The sequence below is a fragment of the Ammospiza caudacuta genome, chromosome Z (genome assembly GCF_027887145.1).
Source record: "Ammospiza caudacuta isolate bAmmCau1 chromosome Z, bAmmCau1.pri, whole genome shotgun sequence".
Classification (NCBI taxonomy): Eukaryota; Metazoa; Chordata; class Aves; order Passeriformes; family Passerellidae; genus Ammospiza; species Ammospiza caudacuta.
The window spans coordinates 40976365-40994502 of record NC_080632.1 but is presented as its reverse complement, the minus strand read 5'-3'; the positions used below and the strand labels follow the sequence as shown (position 1 = coordinate 40994502).

The 18138-nt window shown below is 40.8% G+C and overlaps 1 protein-coding gene across 1 annotated transcript; it reads right to left on the bottom strand.

The window, feature by feature from the left end:
* Nucleotides 1-9352: 9352 nt before the first annotated feature.
* On the bottom strand, nucleotides 9353-12302 carry LOC131571492 (relaxin-3-like). The gene is made up of 2 exons (XM_058824232.1): nucleotides 12075-12302; nucleotides 9353-10010 (listed from the first exon to the last, which is right to left on the bottom strand). The coding sequence occupies exons 1-2, from the start codon at nucleotides 12289-12291 to the stop codon at nucleotides 9643-9645; spliced, it is 585 nt and encodes a 194-aa protein (XP_058680215.1). The 5' UTR covers nucleotides 12292-12302; the 3' UTR covers nucleotides 9353-9642.
* Between the last annotated feature and the right edge of the window lie 5836 nt (nucleotides 12303-18138).

The window sequence follows — 18138 nt, the reverse complement described above, 5'->3', positions numbered from 1 at the left end:
ATGTCTTGATTTTCATTACTTTACAATCTTTCCATTTGACTTTGCTTAACTTATGGGAAAATTACCACCACTTTTAATGAAAATTACCATCATTTACCTTGAACCGAGTTGAATGCTTTTATCAAATACACAACTGGTCCCTTGGTGTTACCAACCATTATACCTGTGTCCTTGAGCAAAACCAGTCTCACAGATGAGTTGCCTTTGCTTGAGGCAGGACTAGTCCAGTTTTCCCTAACACATTCCCCGTATGGCGCACAGGGACTTTACTCCTTTCCATAGTATATGGAGGTTTTGTTTGGGCAGGGCACCCAGTCAATACTGTGCTCTCTGGTCCAGATGTCTATGAGGTTGTTTTTGAAATGAGTCCCACTGTCCAGCTGACTTCTCTCAGGGGTGCCATGTCCCAACAGGACATGTTTCTCAAGGGCCAAGGTGGAGTTCCAGCTGGTGGCAGGAGGCACAGGGCACCTCTCCAGCCATCCGGTGGTTGTGCCACTATTTATAACCACATAGTGCTTGCCTTGGCAGGTTTGGGTGATCTGCAGACTGCCTCCCCCCGTATTTTTCTTTTGACCATCATCCACCATACCACAGGGGTTTACCTGCTTGATCTGCTGGACTGCAGCACACATTCACAGCGCCCTGGTTACAGGGAGTGGGGATGGAGTTCACAGTACTGTGTGGGTGTGACAACACAGTTTACTGCAAACCACACACATATCAATGGGGATATGGTATCAGCAGGAAAAGCCAAGGATCAGCAAGAAGGGGAGGTGTGCCATCTTGGCTCTCCCTAGCCAAGAAGGTGTCAGGATCACCTGGTGCACTCAGCCCTGCTCTGTCACCCTGGTCCTTTCTCTGTTCTTTTGGGCCCAGTGGACTGAACACCCTGGCTCTGGCAGAGCAGAAGCAGCCATGCAGAGCCCAAAGCTCCAGCTGAGCCAAAACAAGCCCCACTGGTGCTGCCCTTAGCCACATGGGACTAAGCTAAGCCTGGGGAACAGTGCCAAACACAGCTGAGCTCAGCAATCCAGAAAAAAAAAAAGAAATGAGCAGCGCAACATGGATGATCTGTCTTCCAAGTTTGTTTTATTCCAGCTCTTAGTTGTTTTCAGACTGGCGGAGGGAAGGGACATAAAGCTGTGTGAGCTTTCTGCACCTTACTGCTTTTGGGCACTATCTTGTGGAATGTTTTTTTTTTTTTTTGTTCACAGCAGCAAACACCCTTTTGTGTACTAGTCTTCCTACAAAGAACACCTTTCCCTCCCATTTGACAGAAATCACCTCTGGAGGCTAAGAGTTTCTGTCCTCTTCCCAATCCCCTTGTCATTGCCCAAATTCTGTGACAGGGATCTCAGTTCCTTGGCTTTGCTACCATCTGGTTTCATACCATGTGACACAATAAAAAGCTTTGGAGCAAACAGACCAACAGAGCCTCCCCGCTCGGTGGTTGAAATTTTTTCCTATGTCTTGTAGCTCACCGAGGGGTGGGGATTGCATAATTATCTCTGGCCCTGCCTCTTCCTCTTGTGGTGAGGGTTCTGCTTCCTCTTCATCTCTCACCAAGTAAACTGATTTGGTTTCGGATTTCTTCTTCTGTGCAGGGGCAGCTGCTACCAGCAGGGGTTACTCCCCTGACTCAGCTGCAGTTTGAGTGGCCACAGTGCCTTCTGGTCTGCTTTCCTCCTCCCCCCTGAGGGCACTGTCTAGTAATGAGCAGTGTCCAATAAATAGTAGCCAGGGTCCAACACACTGGATGTCCCCCAAACACCATTTTCTTCTATTGTCTGTGTTTTAGGATCTTCAAATTGAATGATTGAACAGAGAGGAACATGTCAAGCATGTTCTGCTTGCATAAAAAATGACAGAACAGAATACTTATAATTTTCAGTCAATCTTCGGTCTTGAACTACTGTACCTGTGGAGATAAGTCTGATTACACACATCTCAATTTGTTTCATTGTAATAAGGGACAATAGTAAGATTGCAGTTTTGTCAGATGACTTCAATAAAGGTACTTGCCACCCTGGAAAAGACTCTCAGAAGAAATGGAAATGTGAAGAGAATCAAAAGCTAGATTAAGCATGTCAGGAGAAAAAAAACATACTATTGCAGAGTTGTATCAGAACTGCCATAAATCAGACTACCTAAACAAGAGTAGCAAAAAAATTCTGTTTAAGTTCAAAGTATGTGATCAGTACAAATATTTTAAATATAAACAATCAATTTTATCTGGTTGATATCTGGTAGAATGTTGCATGGGGAAAGAAAATTATCATTTTGTTTCATCTCCTCTGTAATACAGCTGAATCATATTACTGTCTTCTTAAAAAAAGAATAAGTGTCCAACAAATGTAATTGTATAAGTGATTTCACTTTGACACTGTACTCTTGTCTCCTCTTCTAGTGAACCTAGACAAGTCATTTTAGCTTTGGTCTTTACATTGTATAGAACAAATTTCACATAACTTTTAGAAGACTTCATGAAGAAATTTAATGTTAACAAATCAATTATTTAAAATAGTTAAATTTATCTGAGTATCTAGCTTAAGGGTATTGCAATGCATTTAAAATTGCAGTAATTTCTCCCCAACAAGAACTTCTCTTAGCAATAATTAATCTGTTATTGAGTTTAACTAACAAGAACAACAAAATGACAAAAAGCTAAACAATTACATCAAGAGCAGTTGAAAAAGGCAGCTATTAAATGTGGATGTTGGATGTGTTTCCTGAGCTACATCTGGTCAGATCAATGGACTTTTCTAACTATCAGGTCACTTTTAGCTCTGGCTTCTTCTCAAAGATACTGATCTATAAATGAAAAAGGTAAATCAGCCTTAACATCTAGTCTGCATACAGCAGCTTTTGCATGGGGAGTGTGGCGCTTACAAATAAGCAGATTCTTACCTCTGAAAATACCTCTGAGAAGATCCCAAGTAACGTTTAAGGTTGAACTTAAGCTTGACTTCAGTCTTCAAGAAAAAAAGGACTACCATAAGGGTCCTTTCTCTCTATTCATTTGTGTGCCAGCAAAGCCAGCCAAAGACATTGCTGTTTAAAAGAATGTTTTGATAGCAAAAGATTTTGATTGTTCCTAAACATAGGAAGTAATTTCCCTAATTTTTGAAGACCAGATTGAAGCCTTCCAATGTAATTCCAGTCCCTTCCTTCTCAATACTGTTTGTAAATTCCTCTGCATCTGTTTGCCAGTTTCTGCAACTTCACTGTCTCACTCCATGTAAGCAATTAATAGAAATGTCAAATAATACTATACCAAAGGGAAGATGCTGTGAATTCAGATGATCTGTCTCTCTGCCTTGAAAACACACCTTTGTTAAATAGCAGAAACATGATTCAAAGAGGATCTGACAGAATGAATCTTTTCTAGTAATTAAGTTTGTTCTGTCTTACCCTGGTTTAATTATGAATACTATAAGTTTTGATAGCAAGAAATGTAACATCTAATCACAATATTTGATTTGATTTTTTTAATCCATGTTGATGGCACTTCATCATCTAAGTACTCATATTGTTCACTTGATTGTTTGCTACATTTCCTCTTGCCCTTTGAATTAGACTAAATTCTGATCTGTAGTTTTCTGTCCAGTCTTGCACAGTTTATATTTTTTTTTCCTACCACTGGAAACCTCTCTCATCTTCTTTGAATTCCCACAGATAACTATTAACAATTTTGGAGTCTAAGCCTGGGGGAGGCAAACACCTAACTTAACAAGCCCTGGCCCTCATAAAAGGGCATAAATGTGGTCTGGAAAATATTCCAGATTTCAAATGGTGTTCCAAACCTAAGAATGCATGTAATCCAACGCAGGGAACAGGACACCATAGCTAAAATTAGGGCATCTGTCTAGCCTCTACTGTTCGCCAGCAGCCAACTACTTCACTCAATAGGTACCACCATCAGGATGGACCCAGCTGCAGCTCTGCCTGAACTGCAGCTGGACTGTGCAACAGATGACTGTCCCCATGAGTAGGGACACTTCTTGGGATTTCAGATTCCTTACCTGACACTGACAGATCCTGCCATGCCTGAGGCAGATCATTAATCAACAACAGATCCTTGGTAAGTGACTAATAATGTGATGAATTAAAATCAGGGAAATACTTTTAATCCTTGTAGCTACTCTATGTTGGTAAATTCTTTTCTTATGGTGCCCACTGTGTCCACACTCTCAGCTAGATCTTTTCTTAAGTAGCACACTTTCTTCCAGTTGTTTTCTCCATCTTCTGCAGAGTGCTTCAACACCTTCCTGAATTTTCTATGTAGTTTGTGTCCTTTTGTATCACTTTCTCATCAAAATGGTAATTTAAATTTCCCAATAGTATGACGTTTTTCTGTTAAGTCCTTTGATCACACAGAGAAAGACTCATCTCCATTAACAACTTTATTTGCAGCCTACCATAGTCCCCTGCATAACAGCAATATCCTTTTTACTGAGAAATGTTTAGTCACTCCAGTTTCCAAAAGCCCTTCTGGTCTAAGAATAAACATCCTGGAAATACCCTTTTAGTGTTAAAGATCTTTTCTGAAGGGGTCATACATGCCTGTGTCCACCATCCAACCAAGTCTCTAGCATGCCAATTAATACATGATTTTAAATATTATTTAAGACATCAAGCCATTTTTTGTTTCCTGTCCTCTTCCTTGTCCTTGTCCTATTCCTATGTAATAACCTAATTATAGTGTAAGTATAGATATATAAATGCTAGTTATCTGCTAGTATGTAATGAACAATATCATACAATGAATAAATATTTGTATATAATTAACTAAGATGTGTCAGTTTAGCTCCCTCAAGATCACACCAGGAAAATACTTCCTTCCACATCTAAGTCTTTATATCAATTACTGTTTTGTATCAGGTCAGCACTCCTGAAGGAGAAATCTCAGAGGAATGCATGCTGGGTGAGGCTCCTGTCCCACACTCTGCCCATGGTATGCTCAGCTGCAGGGTCAGACCAGGCTCCTTCAGGCATTACCCCGACAGGCCTGAAAATTCCTCAAAACTGGGGGCAACTTCTCTGGGTCATGGCCCTGCTGCCAAAATTACCCTTGTGGGCTAAAGGCTTCTTTTCATCTCCAGCCTGTGCCTCCATGTTTCACTTTATCAGTATTTTCTCTCATCTTCTCCCCACATACTGCTGTAAAGAGCCTAGCTTCCTGATGGCCTCTTCATTGATAGCAGTGGACTGTGTCATAGGGATCTTTTGGATCTCCAACCACCTATTCAGGTCAACTAATTTAGTTTATCTGTAATCTAAGTTTATAGTTAAATTTAGACTCAAAGATAAATTTTAAGAGATTATTGTGTTAATGAATTTCCCAGACTGACCAGGTGTGGCCAGATACTTTCACAGCTGGGATCAAAGCCCCTCCATAGTGGGCATCTCCAGAGAGCCGATGGGTGCCCTCTTGACTCTCTGCACTCACACCCAGTCAGACTAAGTTTGCTCATTGGTTTGAGCCCAGGTTTCCCAGGTGTTTGTTCCCAAGATACATGAAAGCTGTGTGAATAGAATTCATTCAATGTGCGGTGGCAGTGTGGCAAAAATTAGGAAAGAACCCCCTTTGAGCTAATTGCTTATACAGGTGAGTGACTGCAGAGCAGAAGGTGGGATACAAATCTATCCATGTTCCATTTGCTGAGTAGGAAATGAGTTGTCATTTTCTACAGTCATTTCTCTACTGCCAGCTGAGTAGGAAACACTGTAGTCTCAGGAAGTCTCCCTAAAACTCAGAGTGCTAACTCTGAGTCTGTCTCCAGCTCTGCCAGAAGGCAAAAATAAATGTCAGTGTTTTTCCTGCCTGCAAGTGGAGGCTAAAAAAGAAAAAAAAATGGACAGCAGATCTTCAGTAACTCATGAATCTGGACATTTTCCTCTATGGTTTAAACAACCGACAAAATAAAGAATTGGCCAAACAGGACTAGAGTTAGGAGGGAGATGTATCTTTCAAGTCTCTGGGACTTGCAACACAGTTCTCTGTAGCACATTTAGCCATCTTTGTTCTTACATATCATCACTACTTGAGGTACTGGGCTCTAGCTATACGGCAATCAACACATTGCATAATTGCATTAAGAGTTTTCCATCAGATTTAAAACAAGGAAATAGCAGGGAACAGAGCTGGGAAACCTGTTATTACATACTGCTCTGAATTATTCCCATGTCTTTGGGCATTGTTCTAGGAGGTCATAGTCAGACCTGATTCAGACTACCCCCGTAGTGAAAAAAATTCCCCAAAACATTCAGAATACACTCATGAGGACACAAATGGCAGCACTAATATGGGAATGTGCTGGTATACCTCTTTGTGCTCATCAACTAAAAACAGCTGTTCAGAAGTTGGCTCACACATCTTAATAGATTACCCAGAAATTGGACACTTCCCGTATACTAAGATATAATCAACAGGACTTTGGGAATTTCTGTAAGTGGCAAGTTGCTAAAACAATGTTTTCCTCAATATCTAATTTGTGTGTGAAAGAAATGTTGGAAAAAACCTCAATTTTTTCCTCATTAAAAAGTGTATGTTTCTGAACAGTTGTGATGGTAAGCAGAATGTGATCCCTTACACTGTGGTCCTCATGTTTATGCTGCTGGATACACATGGCAGCACTCCCAGAGGCACTTTCAGCAGTGTCCCTGTGCTCTGCTATCTGGATCAGTACCCAACTCAATCATTACTTTACATTCTGAGCTGTCTGCTCCAAAGTATGTTTACTTCAAAGTGTGTTTGCTTTCCCCACCCAAATAGTCAGACACCTCATTTTACAAAAAAGCCTTGTTTCTCCTCTTAAAAAAGTACCTCTGGACACCAAGTGACACGAGCACCAGGCAGATGGCATCCTCAAGACCTGTTCAATTGAGTGACACATAATTGTCACCTTTGGCTACATGGCAAAGAAACCATTAGAAAATACAGCCTAGTGCCATGGGAGAGGGAGAGGGAGAGGGAGAGGGAGAGGGAGAGGGAGAGGGAGAGGGAGAGGGAGGGGAGGGAAGGGAAGGGAAGGGAAGGGAAGGGAAGGGAAGGGAAGGGAAGGGAAGGGAAGGGAAGGGAAGGGAAGGGAAGGGAAGGGAAGGGAAGGGAAGGGAAGGGAAGGGAAGGGAAGGGAAGGGAAGGGAAGGGAAGGGAAGGGAAGGGAAGGGAAGGGAAGGAAAAAGGAAAGGAAACCATTTGCACACTGTAATATGTACACAAATATTTTCTTACTATAAAACACAGACTGTTGTCTGTGCCTTTGCCTTTGCTATGGCCTGCCTGGTAAAGTTGTTACAGACTATGACAAGGCCTATTAGAGAAACCAAATGAAAACACAAATTACACCTTTTCTCTGGGTTGACTCATGCCTCTGAGAAAAGCCTGTTTATATCAGTCTGATTTTTCTATTTATAATCCCATCTCAGCCTGAAACACTTCCACTCAAACACTATTTTCACTTACACTGTTTATAGTTTTACCAATGGCTTACATCTAACCCAGCAAGTTAAACTCCAGATTGTTCCATTCAACTCACAAATTTAAGGTTTTAACTACATCTTTGTTTCACTCAAGTCTGCTATAACCATTTACTGGCTATAACCATTCACCTTCTCCAATATTCCTTTTCAAAAGTTTGGGAGACAGTTTTCTAGCAAGACAAATGCATACAGGATAATTTTCACTTTCTTCTCGCATGGAATTCTCATATTGTGGCTTTTCGTAGGGATTCTATTTACCTCTTATTCCTCACCTTGCTACTAAGTAATCTTAACTCCAAAAATTCTTGAAACTGCTCAAAAATAAGGAGTACTTCCCCTCAAACTCCTCCTGTAATCTTATAGGAAATCCTAATCAAAACCCAACCCCAAAACTATCTGTGGAGAGAAGTTTCTGGAAGCCAGGCTATAGACATTTAGCTAATCTGTTGCAAAAACAAACCCACCCAAACTATAGCAGAATGTCACACAGTTGCTGTTTCCATTCAGAGTGGCAAAAAGCATCTTAGAGTCACTACAACTAAGACATTTAAGAAGACAACTCATTTCTTCATAAATATTTCTACAAGGACAGAAGAGATGGTTCTTTTCACGTGGAAGATAACAGCATTCATACTGAATGTCCATTCTGCCCAATCTCTACTGAATTAAACTCGTGTCTTAAAAAAATAAAAAGGATTGATAGATGCCTAATTCCTGCAGTAACTATAATATCTTAAGAAAAGGCTTTTTAAAAATATGCAATAATTGCAGAGAGCAGTAGTCTAATCAATGAATACTTGTCAAAAGATAATTTGAAGAACAAAGCCAAAGGCATCAACCACACAGCCTAAGTCCTGAAGCATACTCTGAGTCAACTGCTGGTACAAAGTTACCTTGAGCATCACAAAGAGGTCAGGAAAACCAAAACCCTCACCTCAGGAACCATATTGCTAGAAATATAACTTTTTTTACAGCTGAGAAAAACTAATCCTTTCTTTGCAGGAAGGCAAAAGGATTAGAAACTACAAGGAATAAATCAGCTATTCATAAATACAGTACCAATTAGCAACTTAGAAGAAAATCCGAATTAGTGTAGACCAGCATACTTTAAGAATGCACAGAAAGATGTCTGAGTGTCTGTACAGCAAGTTACTTGATGCACATCCAGCACTCTCAGCAGCAGTAGGGAAAAAATGGGGAAGTAAAGTAAACAAGGAATGACTGAAGTGTTAATACTCTAACTATTTAAACCTAGACATCAATATAAAAAAAAAAAAACAGGCTGCAAATGTTGTGTTGCAGTAAAGTCTCTATAAAGATAACACTGCATAAAAACAATTCTGCAGCTACAAGGAAATGGAAAACATGTGGTCAAAATAATCAGCAAGCTGAGTCAGTGTCAAGTGGGATTTCAAGTGGCAAAATATTCTTCCTCTACAGCTTTGTACCATGAATCCCATTTTATTATTGTTGGATGTTACAAGGAAGCTGGTGGAACTCTTCATTAGAAAGTTAGTAGCAGTAGAAATAAGGGGTTCAAACTAAAAGAGCGAGAATTTAGGATAGACATTGAGGAAGAAATTGTTCTCTATGAGTTGAGACTCTGGAACAGATTACCCAGAGAAGCTGTGGATGCCCCATCCCTGGCAGTATTAAAGGCCAAAGTTGGATGGGGCTCTGAACAACTTCATCCAGGGGAAGGGGTCTCTGCCTATGTCAGGGGGGATGGAACTGGGTGATCTTTAGAGTCCCTTCCAACAAAAGCCATCCTATGATTCTATATTCATTATTTCAACAGAGGAACAATAATTTGGCAACACTTAGTATAATTACATTTTATTGAAATATTGAAGTTCTTCTTAAAGTGTTACAAAGATATAATACATTCGTAATATAAGTGTAAAGGCTCAACATTAAAATGAAAAGACTTAGTAAAAAATATAGATTAGAAGTTACTGCAGCAAAACAAACTCATTGCAATTACATTTATGTTTTGTTTGTTTTGTTGGTTTTGGGTTTTTTTTAAAGAAAACCAGCTATATTGACTGGCACATATAGACAAGATAAAATACAGCAAGTGTTTTCTTCCTCCATGAAGTAATCAATCAAGTAGTACTGCAACAAACACTGATTTCATGCATAAGTGTAGAGAGGATTTTAAACTCTGCATATAGTACTAATTTCAGCTTTTGTACAGCCCCATTTGCAACACATTCCTGCCAAACCCAGAGACTCCCGTTTTCTTCTGGGATACCTGGCCCAAAGGTAGCTGCTTGATTCCACAGGATTTGCATTTCCTTTTCCCCCTCTGTCCTTCTGAACAGCTTCCTCTACCTGGCGAACAAGCTTTTTAAAGTCACCTGCCACAGGTACATATTCATTATAGTAATTTAAACTATACAAGTCCTTAAACGTCTCCCATCCAAGAAATGGGCTGCTTCTCTGCAGCTGCTCCACTTCAGGATCCAAAACTGATTGCAGGTTGAAGCTTCCCAGTAGTTTGTTACTTGCTGTTTGTGCAGAATCTGTTTTAAAGAGAAAACTTATCTTAAATTCAGACTGTAGGAGCATCAAAAGGATTACACAGCTCTAACAAACAGCAACAAAACCCATTCAGTTTTAAATGGAACACTGTTATGTAGGAGAACTGCCAGTACTTGGAGTCTCCCCACCATGATTTACTTGTAGCTTACTTTTAGCAGAATCTGTGTTTTAAAGTCTATACCTCTTGTTAGACATGCAGAATGCACAGAAACAACTGTAACTGAAGTAAAGGCATCCTGTCACAACTGCAGTTTTATTGATGGAGAAGTCTCAATTTTTCCACAGAAACAGAATTTTGTTGTAAAGGCACATATCCAGAAACACCACAGAGCTGTGTCTTGTTGGATGCATTAGATCAGACCCCTCCTCTCCTATGCACAATCACACAAAGTAGCATCATGTGAAGAACAAATGTAGGGAGGACTAAATAAGCAAAGATTGTATGTAAACTGAGTCCTAGATTGTATTTTTCTATAGCTATTTTAAACTGATGCTTTACTCTCTTTTCCTTCATTTCTCAAGGCATATCAGGGGCTTGCAGAATTTACTTATGAAACATTCTTCATCTCACTGACTAAAGTGTTCTCAAAAATAAAGCCCTACTTCCTTTCACCTTACACTGTTTCTCTTGATTTTACTTCTGCAAGGCAAGTGGCATTGCTTACTTCAGCTAATGTGAAGAAAAACATCTTCTTCAATTCCTAATTTTAAAAGAATCCGAAACAAGTCTTTGTCTTGTGATCTTAATGCTGTTAATACATTTTTTTTTGTTTTAGAAAGCTGAAAGAACATGAGAATATCCAGCAAGTAAACACACAATATTTACTTAAATATGGCTAATTAGTATATAGAACCTAACTTTCAGATAGAACAGCAGCCTGAGTATGTGCAAAAATATAAGTAGCTGTAGTTACTTTAGTAATTAGACAGTGACTGCCATTTAATACTCTTTTGGGGTGAAGTCTTCTAGTTAGACTTCATGCAGCATAGCAGAGGCTCCTTAGTGACTGCTGTTATCAGAAGCTGCTGTTGACAAAAAGGAAAGCAAAATTTGCGGGGAAAGGACATAACTCCCACAGAGGCTGCGTGTAAGTAATTTGGTTTAATTACAAAGGTTACTTTTATCTTTCACTCAACCTGTTGAGAGAGAAAAAAAGTGGCAAAAATTCCCAGAATACTAGCTTCATTAGCTGCCTGAATTCTTAGGTTATTTCACTAAAATGTGTATAATCAGAAGAAAATAATCTCTTCCATTGCACGTTTTAGTCATAACTACAACTTCTGTCCTTTTAAAAAACGTTATTTTTCAGTATTCAAAATACCAACATAAATTAATAACTTAAAATTACTGTTACGTTTACCGCAGCTTGAGAGCACAGCCCAAAGACTGTAACCCGGAGCACCAGAGTGCACGCTCCCCAGCGTGCCAACTCTCTGATGCAGGGAAGCACCGGGGAGTGGTAACATGGGCGCGATGCCCCGTCCGTGCGCTCCCGCGCATCCCGGCAGCTCCGACGGGCTGCGCGGCGCCAGGGCTCCCGTCCGGAGGGAAACCCCGCCGGAGCCCCACTTCGTTCTGCCGCCCCAGGAATTACGGAGCCTTGGGAAGGGAGAGAAGCCATAGCGACAGGCTATGGCTTCTCTCCACAGACCTCCCTACGCGGCCAAGAGAGGGGAAAAGTGGGATTTTGCGGGATTTTGTAGCAGAAGCTCCTCTGCGGCCGGCAGCATCTCCGAACTGACCAAAAACTTTGCGGATTATCCCTGCAAATAATGCCCCGGCGCCTGCCGTCCCCTTCCCTCTGAATCTCACGGCGTCCTTCCAAAAGTCTCGGAAATGCCAACTAGGATCTAGAGGGAAAGCGAGAGAGGGACGGGGACCTTCCCTCAACGGCGCAGGGCGGGAGGAGCCAGAGGCGCCGCGGGGCGCTCACCCTTCCCCATTCCCTCCCATTCTCTCCATCCCTCCTCGCAGCCCGTGGCTCGGCGGCGAGCGAAGCGCCTCGACAGCCGCCTGCCGCTCTGCTCGCTCCAGGGACACTCACCGGCCGCGGGCGCCGGCTCCACCGCCAGCAGGGAGAGCCGCTTCCAGCGGGACCCGCCGCAGGTGAAGATGACGGCGCGGATGAACTCGCGGCCGCACAGCTTCACCCCGTACCCGTCCCCCTCGCCCGCGGGCAGCACGGCGCCGGGGTACCCCGGGGGTGCCGCGCACAGCAGCGCCACGGCGGCGCACAGCACTCGCAGCTTGGCCATCCCCATCGCGCCGTCGTGTCCCGCGGGCGCGTTCCCAGCAGACCCGACGGCCGCCACAACGCCCCCGACCGCGGCGGCCAACCCAGCTCCGCTGCTGCCCGCCGCCCGCCTTTTATGCGCTGCGAGCGGCGCTGAGTCACCGCCCCGGCCCCGGCCCCCTCCCCTTCCCCGGTGCCGCGGCTGTCGTCTCCCGCCGGGCCGTCCCTGTGCTTGCAACAGCCGTCGAGGGGCCCTCGGGCAGCGTTTTGCCCTCTTTCTGCCCTTGCTAGCTGTCCCGGCTCTTCACGCCGCCGTGCCTCACCTTCGGCCTCCCTCCTCGGGTTCCCGGCCCTCACCTACCCGGAGACGCCCCGGCTCTGGGCCTCAGCCAGCTCTGGGCCTCAGCCGGCTCTGGGCCTGTTTGTGGCCAGATAGGAGTGCCGATGCCCTTTCGTGTTGTTTTGAAAACGTGAAAAACTTAATTTCGACTGTTTTTTCCTTTGTAGGTGTAGAATCTCCAAAACTACGTCTGTGTCCTAAAAATGTTGTCTTGACATAAAAAAGACAGAAACAAGTGAAGTAAAATAAATGCCCTTTCAAGGAAGTGGGGGGATTGAAGGGGGATTTCAAAGCCTGGGTTCCTCTCAGGTTTGTTGTACTGGAGGCCTGAGTTCAGTAGCAGCCATAGGCATCCAAGTGTCAGAGATACCCTGGCTCCAGTGTGGGCATCCTAGAGATTTGGAGCTCCACATTTGCGTGTCTCCTGAAGAGCCCAGCAGGCTCTTGCTGACAAGAGTGGTGGTCTTTGGACTCCATGCAGAGCTATGCACCCTGTGAAAGTAAACTTTACTTCTGGATTTGTTTGTTGGCTTTGTTGTTATTTGGTTTTTTTCCCCAGTACGACAGGACAAGAAGTGGTTGCTGTCATCTTTTATAAGAAGTCATACTGTGAAGAACCAGAAAAGTTCATCTCTCTTATAATCCTTTGAAGCTGTTGTCTGTAGATCCTTTCATGCGAAGGCTATGCTTTCAATCCCTTGAGTATTGTTGGCTTATAAAAATCCCTCAAAACTCAATCCTGAAGGAGAGCACAGAGAAGACATACATCTACAGAGTAGTGTACAAAGGTGTATGATTCACTTGTGCTGGCAGAGAAGTTACAGACTCCACTCTCCTTTTCAAGGAGGACTTGCGTGTTTTACACTGATCTGGATCTAGAACAAAGCTATGCAGGGCTAAAATAGCGAGCAAAGTTGTGTTTAACCCGAGCCAGCCACCAAGCCCCATGCAGCTGCTCACTAATTCCTGCATTAATATGACTGGGGAGAGACTTAGAAAAGTGAGAAAAGTCCTGGCAGTTTAATAGGGAAAGCAAAACTGCACACAAAAGCAAAGAAAAATAGGAATTGATTCAGTGCTTCCTGTGGGCAGACAGGCATTCAGCCATCTTGGGAAGACAAATGCCGTGGCTCCAAATGCCATGGCTTCTTTCTCCTTCTTCCATTTCCCCCCACTTCATATACCAGCATGATATTCCTTTAGTCATTTTGGGTCATCTGTCCTGGCTGTATCTTCTCACAAGCACCCTGGTCCCCTCACCAGTGTGGCAGTACCAAAAGCAGAAAGGGCCTTGGGTCTTATCTGTTCAGCAATAACAAAAACATCTCCTTATTATTAACCATGTGTTCAGCATAAATCCAAAACACAGATCAATACTAGCCACCGAAAAAATTAAAATCTACCTCAGCCAAATTAAAAATTAAAATCTTCCCCAGCCAAAACTTGGACAGTTTTCTTTTTGGTCCAGTCTTAAGTGTTTAAACAGTAGTACCTCTTCAACAGTAGGCACCATTATCCAGAGTGTTGCTAGGATGCAATCTGCAGGAGTCTGCTAATCTGAAATTCCTGAAGAACAAAATCTTGATCTGTTCCTCCCTCAGCTGAAGTCATACCTGCTATATTGTTACAGACAGAAGTTGTGCAGGAGTGATTACAACTTGAATTTTGAGAGCAGTACCTTGATTTTGTTGGTCTCGTGGACTTTTTCTGAAAATACCGTCACATCAGGTGGACTTCTGCACAGACTTTAAGTAGTCTTCTAGACAAAATATTTGTTTTCAGTGTCTGAAAAGCTGTAGTAACGTGAAAAAGCACTACCAGGACAAGGCATGAAGGATGGTACCTCCTGAGTGACTAGAAAAACTACTATTCAAAACAAAACATCCGGAAGAAGATGTAATGTAAATTTAACAAATCTGAAGTAACTATATGACTTCCTAATGTTTGTTTTATAAAGAAGAAAAAACAACAGCAGGACAAAGAAACTAATTTCCATTCATGATCCATAGGATGCTTCAAGGCAAGTACATCCAGTGTATTGGCTCAATGCAAGTACTTTTTATCTTTAAATTTCTTAAAAAAAGGTAAAGATAATTGCACTACTTCTCTCCTTGTACCAAATTATTAATCTGTTGAGCAATAGCAAAGTTTATAGAAGGTAAAGGAGGTTTCATGTAAACTGGGGGCTAAATAAAAAATATATCCTTTACCAATATCTCAGTAGCCTTGAATACCTTGAATTAAAGCCTTATTCCCATGACTTACAAGTGTCAGACAAAGAAAATCAGCAGTAAGACAAAAACTTACTGATTTCATTAGACATTTTCCAGAGACTCTATTTCAAATTCATGCAATTCACTTTTGAAAGGAAAACTTAGCTTTTGAAAGCTGTCCAAACATGAATTTACTGCATTTCTAAAGTTTGCTTAGTATCGTACAGGATTCTGCAACAAATGGGAAATACCACTTCATCAATGTTATTGATGAACAAGCATGAGCATTATCCAGTTACCTTCAATAGAGGATTGTGCAGTTTAGAAAACAGTTCAATCTTAAGAAAGCTCATAATTGAAAAAGTTAAGAAATCCATGCATTTTTGCATAATGAAGTCCAAGGCTGATTAAGAAAATTAATAGTAATGCAGAAACAATCTTGTTTTTATCCATCCACATAAGTGCTTTCCCCTTCTTTTAAAAGCAGTGACATGGAGTCAGCAATAAAATAACTCCAAAGCACATAGGAAGGAGCTGTGATTTTCAACTTTCCTATAGTAAGGAAGGGGCCCAAACTGGACTCTCCAAAGCGACTTTGCTTGTTTCTCCTCAATGCTCATACGTACTATCACAACCAGATAAACAAGAGTGAGGTGGAGGCACTTGTGGCTTGCAGGTGGCATGTACTTCCTGGGGTTCATACCTATAATTAGGACAAACAGCTTAGTTTTGGCATCCTTATCATGACTGACTTCTCCCTTTTCCAGAACAATCCTGCTCCAAATGATACTGATTCAGGATATATGGTTGTCAGACGTAATAACCAGAAAAACCCAACAGAATTAAAGTGGTAAAAGAGTAGTGCCTTCAGGCCAGAACAGGCTCCCCCTGGAATTGCTCTCCTTTTTTTCCCCAGTGATTCATGGAGACAAAGACAGTTGTTGTGATATATTAAAGTAAGTCTAACAGCTGAGGCCAGTTGAGCACAAATGACAGAAAGGATCAGGATGTTTTAGGCACTTTATTTATTTCTGTAACAAATATGATGAATGTGGGCAACTTGTGCTGTAAACATGTATTTCCCCAAAGTAAACCTTGTTACTGCTAAGCCCCTGTTTTCTTTCATGGTCCTCTGAAGGAAGTTATACCATTCAATTATTCTGTATCTGTTACTATGTCATAGATTTGACTGCACACAGCACATGCAAGCATTTTGATTAATACACTGGCAGTAGAATACCTAACTCTGCAACAAAGAACAAGCATCTTCAAAACAAAACCAGGCATTTTTCACAAAACAAAAGCAAGGCGAACAGTAAAAAATATGGACAATAAAGGTGAATAACCCTTAACTCCTTGATGATTTTTGGCACATTCTATATAGCCCATTTAAATCTAATTCTGGGTTACACCATCTTGCTTAGAGCCTTTTCCTTGATAAATTTGGTACATTTCACTGATACTGTGTAATATTGGATGAAACTTACTTCATTTCTGTCACATTTTAGTGTGGAATCTTGCAATAGACTAACCTTATTGATCTAAGTTCAAACTTCAGGAGAAAAAAAATCAAATTTAGTTTGGATGGATTAATATATAGCTACCCTATTATCCCCTAAAACTGCTACCTGGACCATGATTTTGCTCCCTTTAACAGTGGCTTTTGATCAAACGTCATAGTTAGGAATCTGTCACAAGCACACAGATATCGATTCTTAATTCAGAGTAGAAACAATTAGGGTATTTCCTAATTTTCTAAGTAAAAACTGTTGTATGGCCTGTTAAAACTGTTCTTTTGTGAAAATGCCTTTCATAGGATTAAAATGTGGGCTAAAAGGCACAGATGGAGACATAGAAAAAAAGAGAGTATCAATAGATGACAGATATCAAAACATACAAGTCCTCTTCAAAATTAAAGGAAGGCGGACTTCTGAACTTTGAGGAAACATAGCAAATGCTCTCTTATTCCAAGCAAATCAAGAAAGTGGAGTACTTGTGTTCATTTTCTTACACTGACCATTACAACTCATCACATTTGAGATCTGTATGCTTTGTTAGCATGCAGGGGACAGAACCAATTACAGAAGTGACTGAATGCAGAAGTTAATGCACTTTCAGAAGTCAAACCATGGAAACTGTGCTATTAATTTCTTCTGCACTGAGAAGCTTTTGTTTCATTATATATTTGCCTATCTTATTGTAGTAATATTCTAAGTTTAGTTAAGTAGTCTTCAAAATCATATTTGGGGCATTATCTCCAGCTGGAATTTAATTTTTAAGTCAACAAATTGTCAGTATAGACTTTGGCTTAATTCATTTTTGGATGCTTTTTGAGTATTTGTTTTTCATTCCACAATTAGATAATTGCTAGAAGAATTTCCATCCAAAACACAAAATAATTTGTTTCTAAATAAGCTTTCCAATACAGAAACAATTTTTCCAAGTGTGACATCAGAACATTAAAGTACACTAAAACTATATTCTCAGGATATACCATGTTAAAGGCATGCAAAAAAATCCTTCAGTTTTTCAGTACTTGTAAGGCCACTTGGATCTACTCATTACAAAAACATACATTAGTAATTTTGCTTGCTGTTAGCCTAAGTTAATATTCCTCTTAGTAGTGAAACTCTGATTTCAAGTATTAAAAAACAAATTATCCTGAGTTTCAGAATGTTGAACAAGCATGAAAAAATTCAGGAAATAGCTACATAATTTGTTTTCTCTTCTTCAGAAGCTATCTCTGCTCATACTTTAACACAGTTTTCCCTAACAGTAAAACACACAGTTAGCAAGTTATGTGTTTACTTCTGAACCTACTTCTGATAAAAGCTGTTTATTCCAGAAGCAGAGATGGTGAGTTCACTGCCTAAAGATCAGCAAATAAAAAGTGTCTAATTTTTCAAAGAAATTGACTGCCTGCTCCTGACTTCAAATTGAGCTGTGTATCCTGAAATGCATTTGAAAACGGTATATATTTATTTATATATTTATACAAAATTGTAACTACCAATTACCGTATCTTTATTGGTTATACTGAGTTTGGTCAGTACCAGACTTTTTTACTACAGGTGAAAGTTATTTTCAGACTCTGAATAGACAGTGCAAATACAATATTTCATTATAAACAAGGAAAATATACTACAGAATAATGATTATTTTTAAGAGATACATATAATATGAAACCAATTGCTTTAGAAAGTACTAGTTTTAAAAAATACATCAATTTTTTATTTTATAAAAGCTCATAATCTTATCAAATTTTTAATTATTTAGTTATGTTAAAATGCAGTATTATAATCACATTTCAGATATGTAGCTT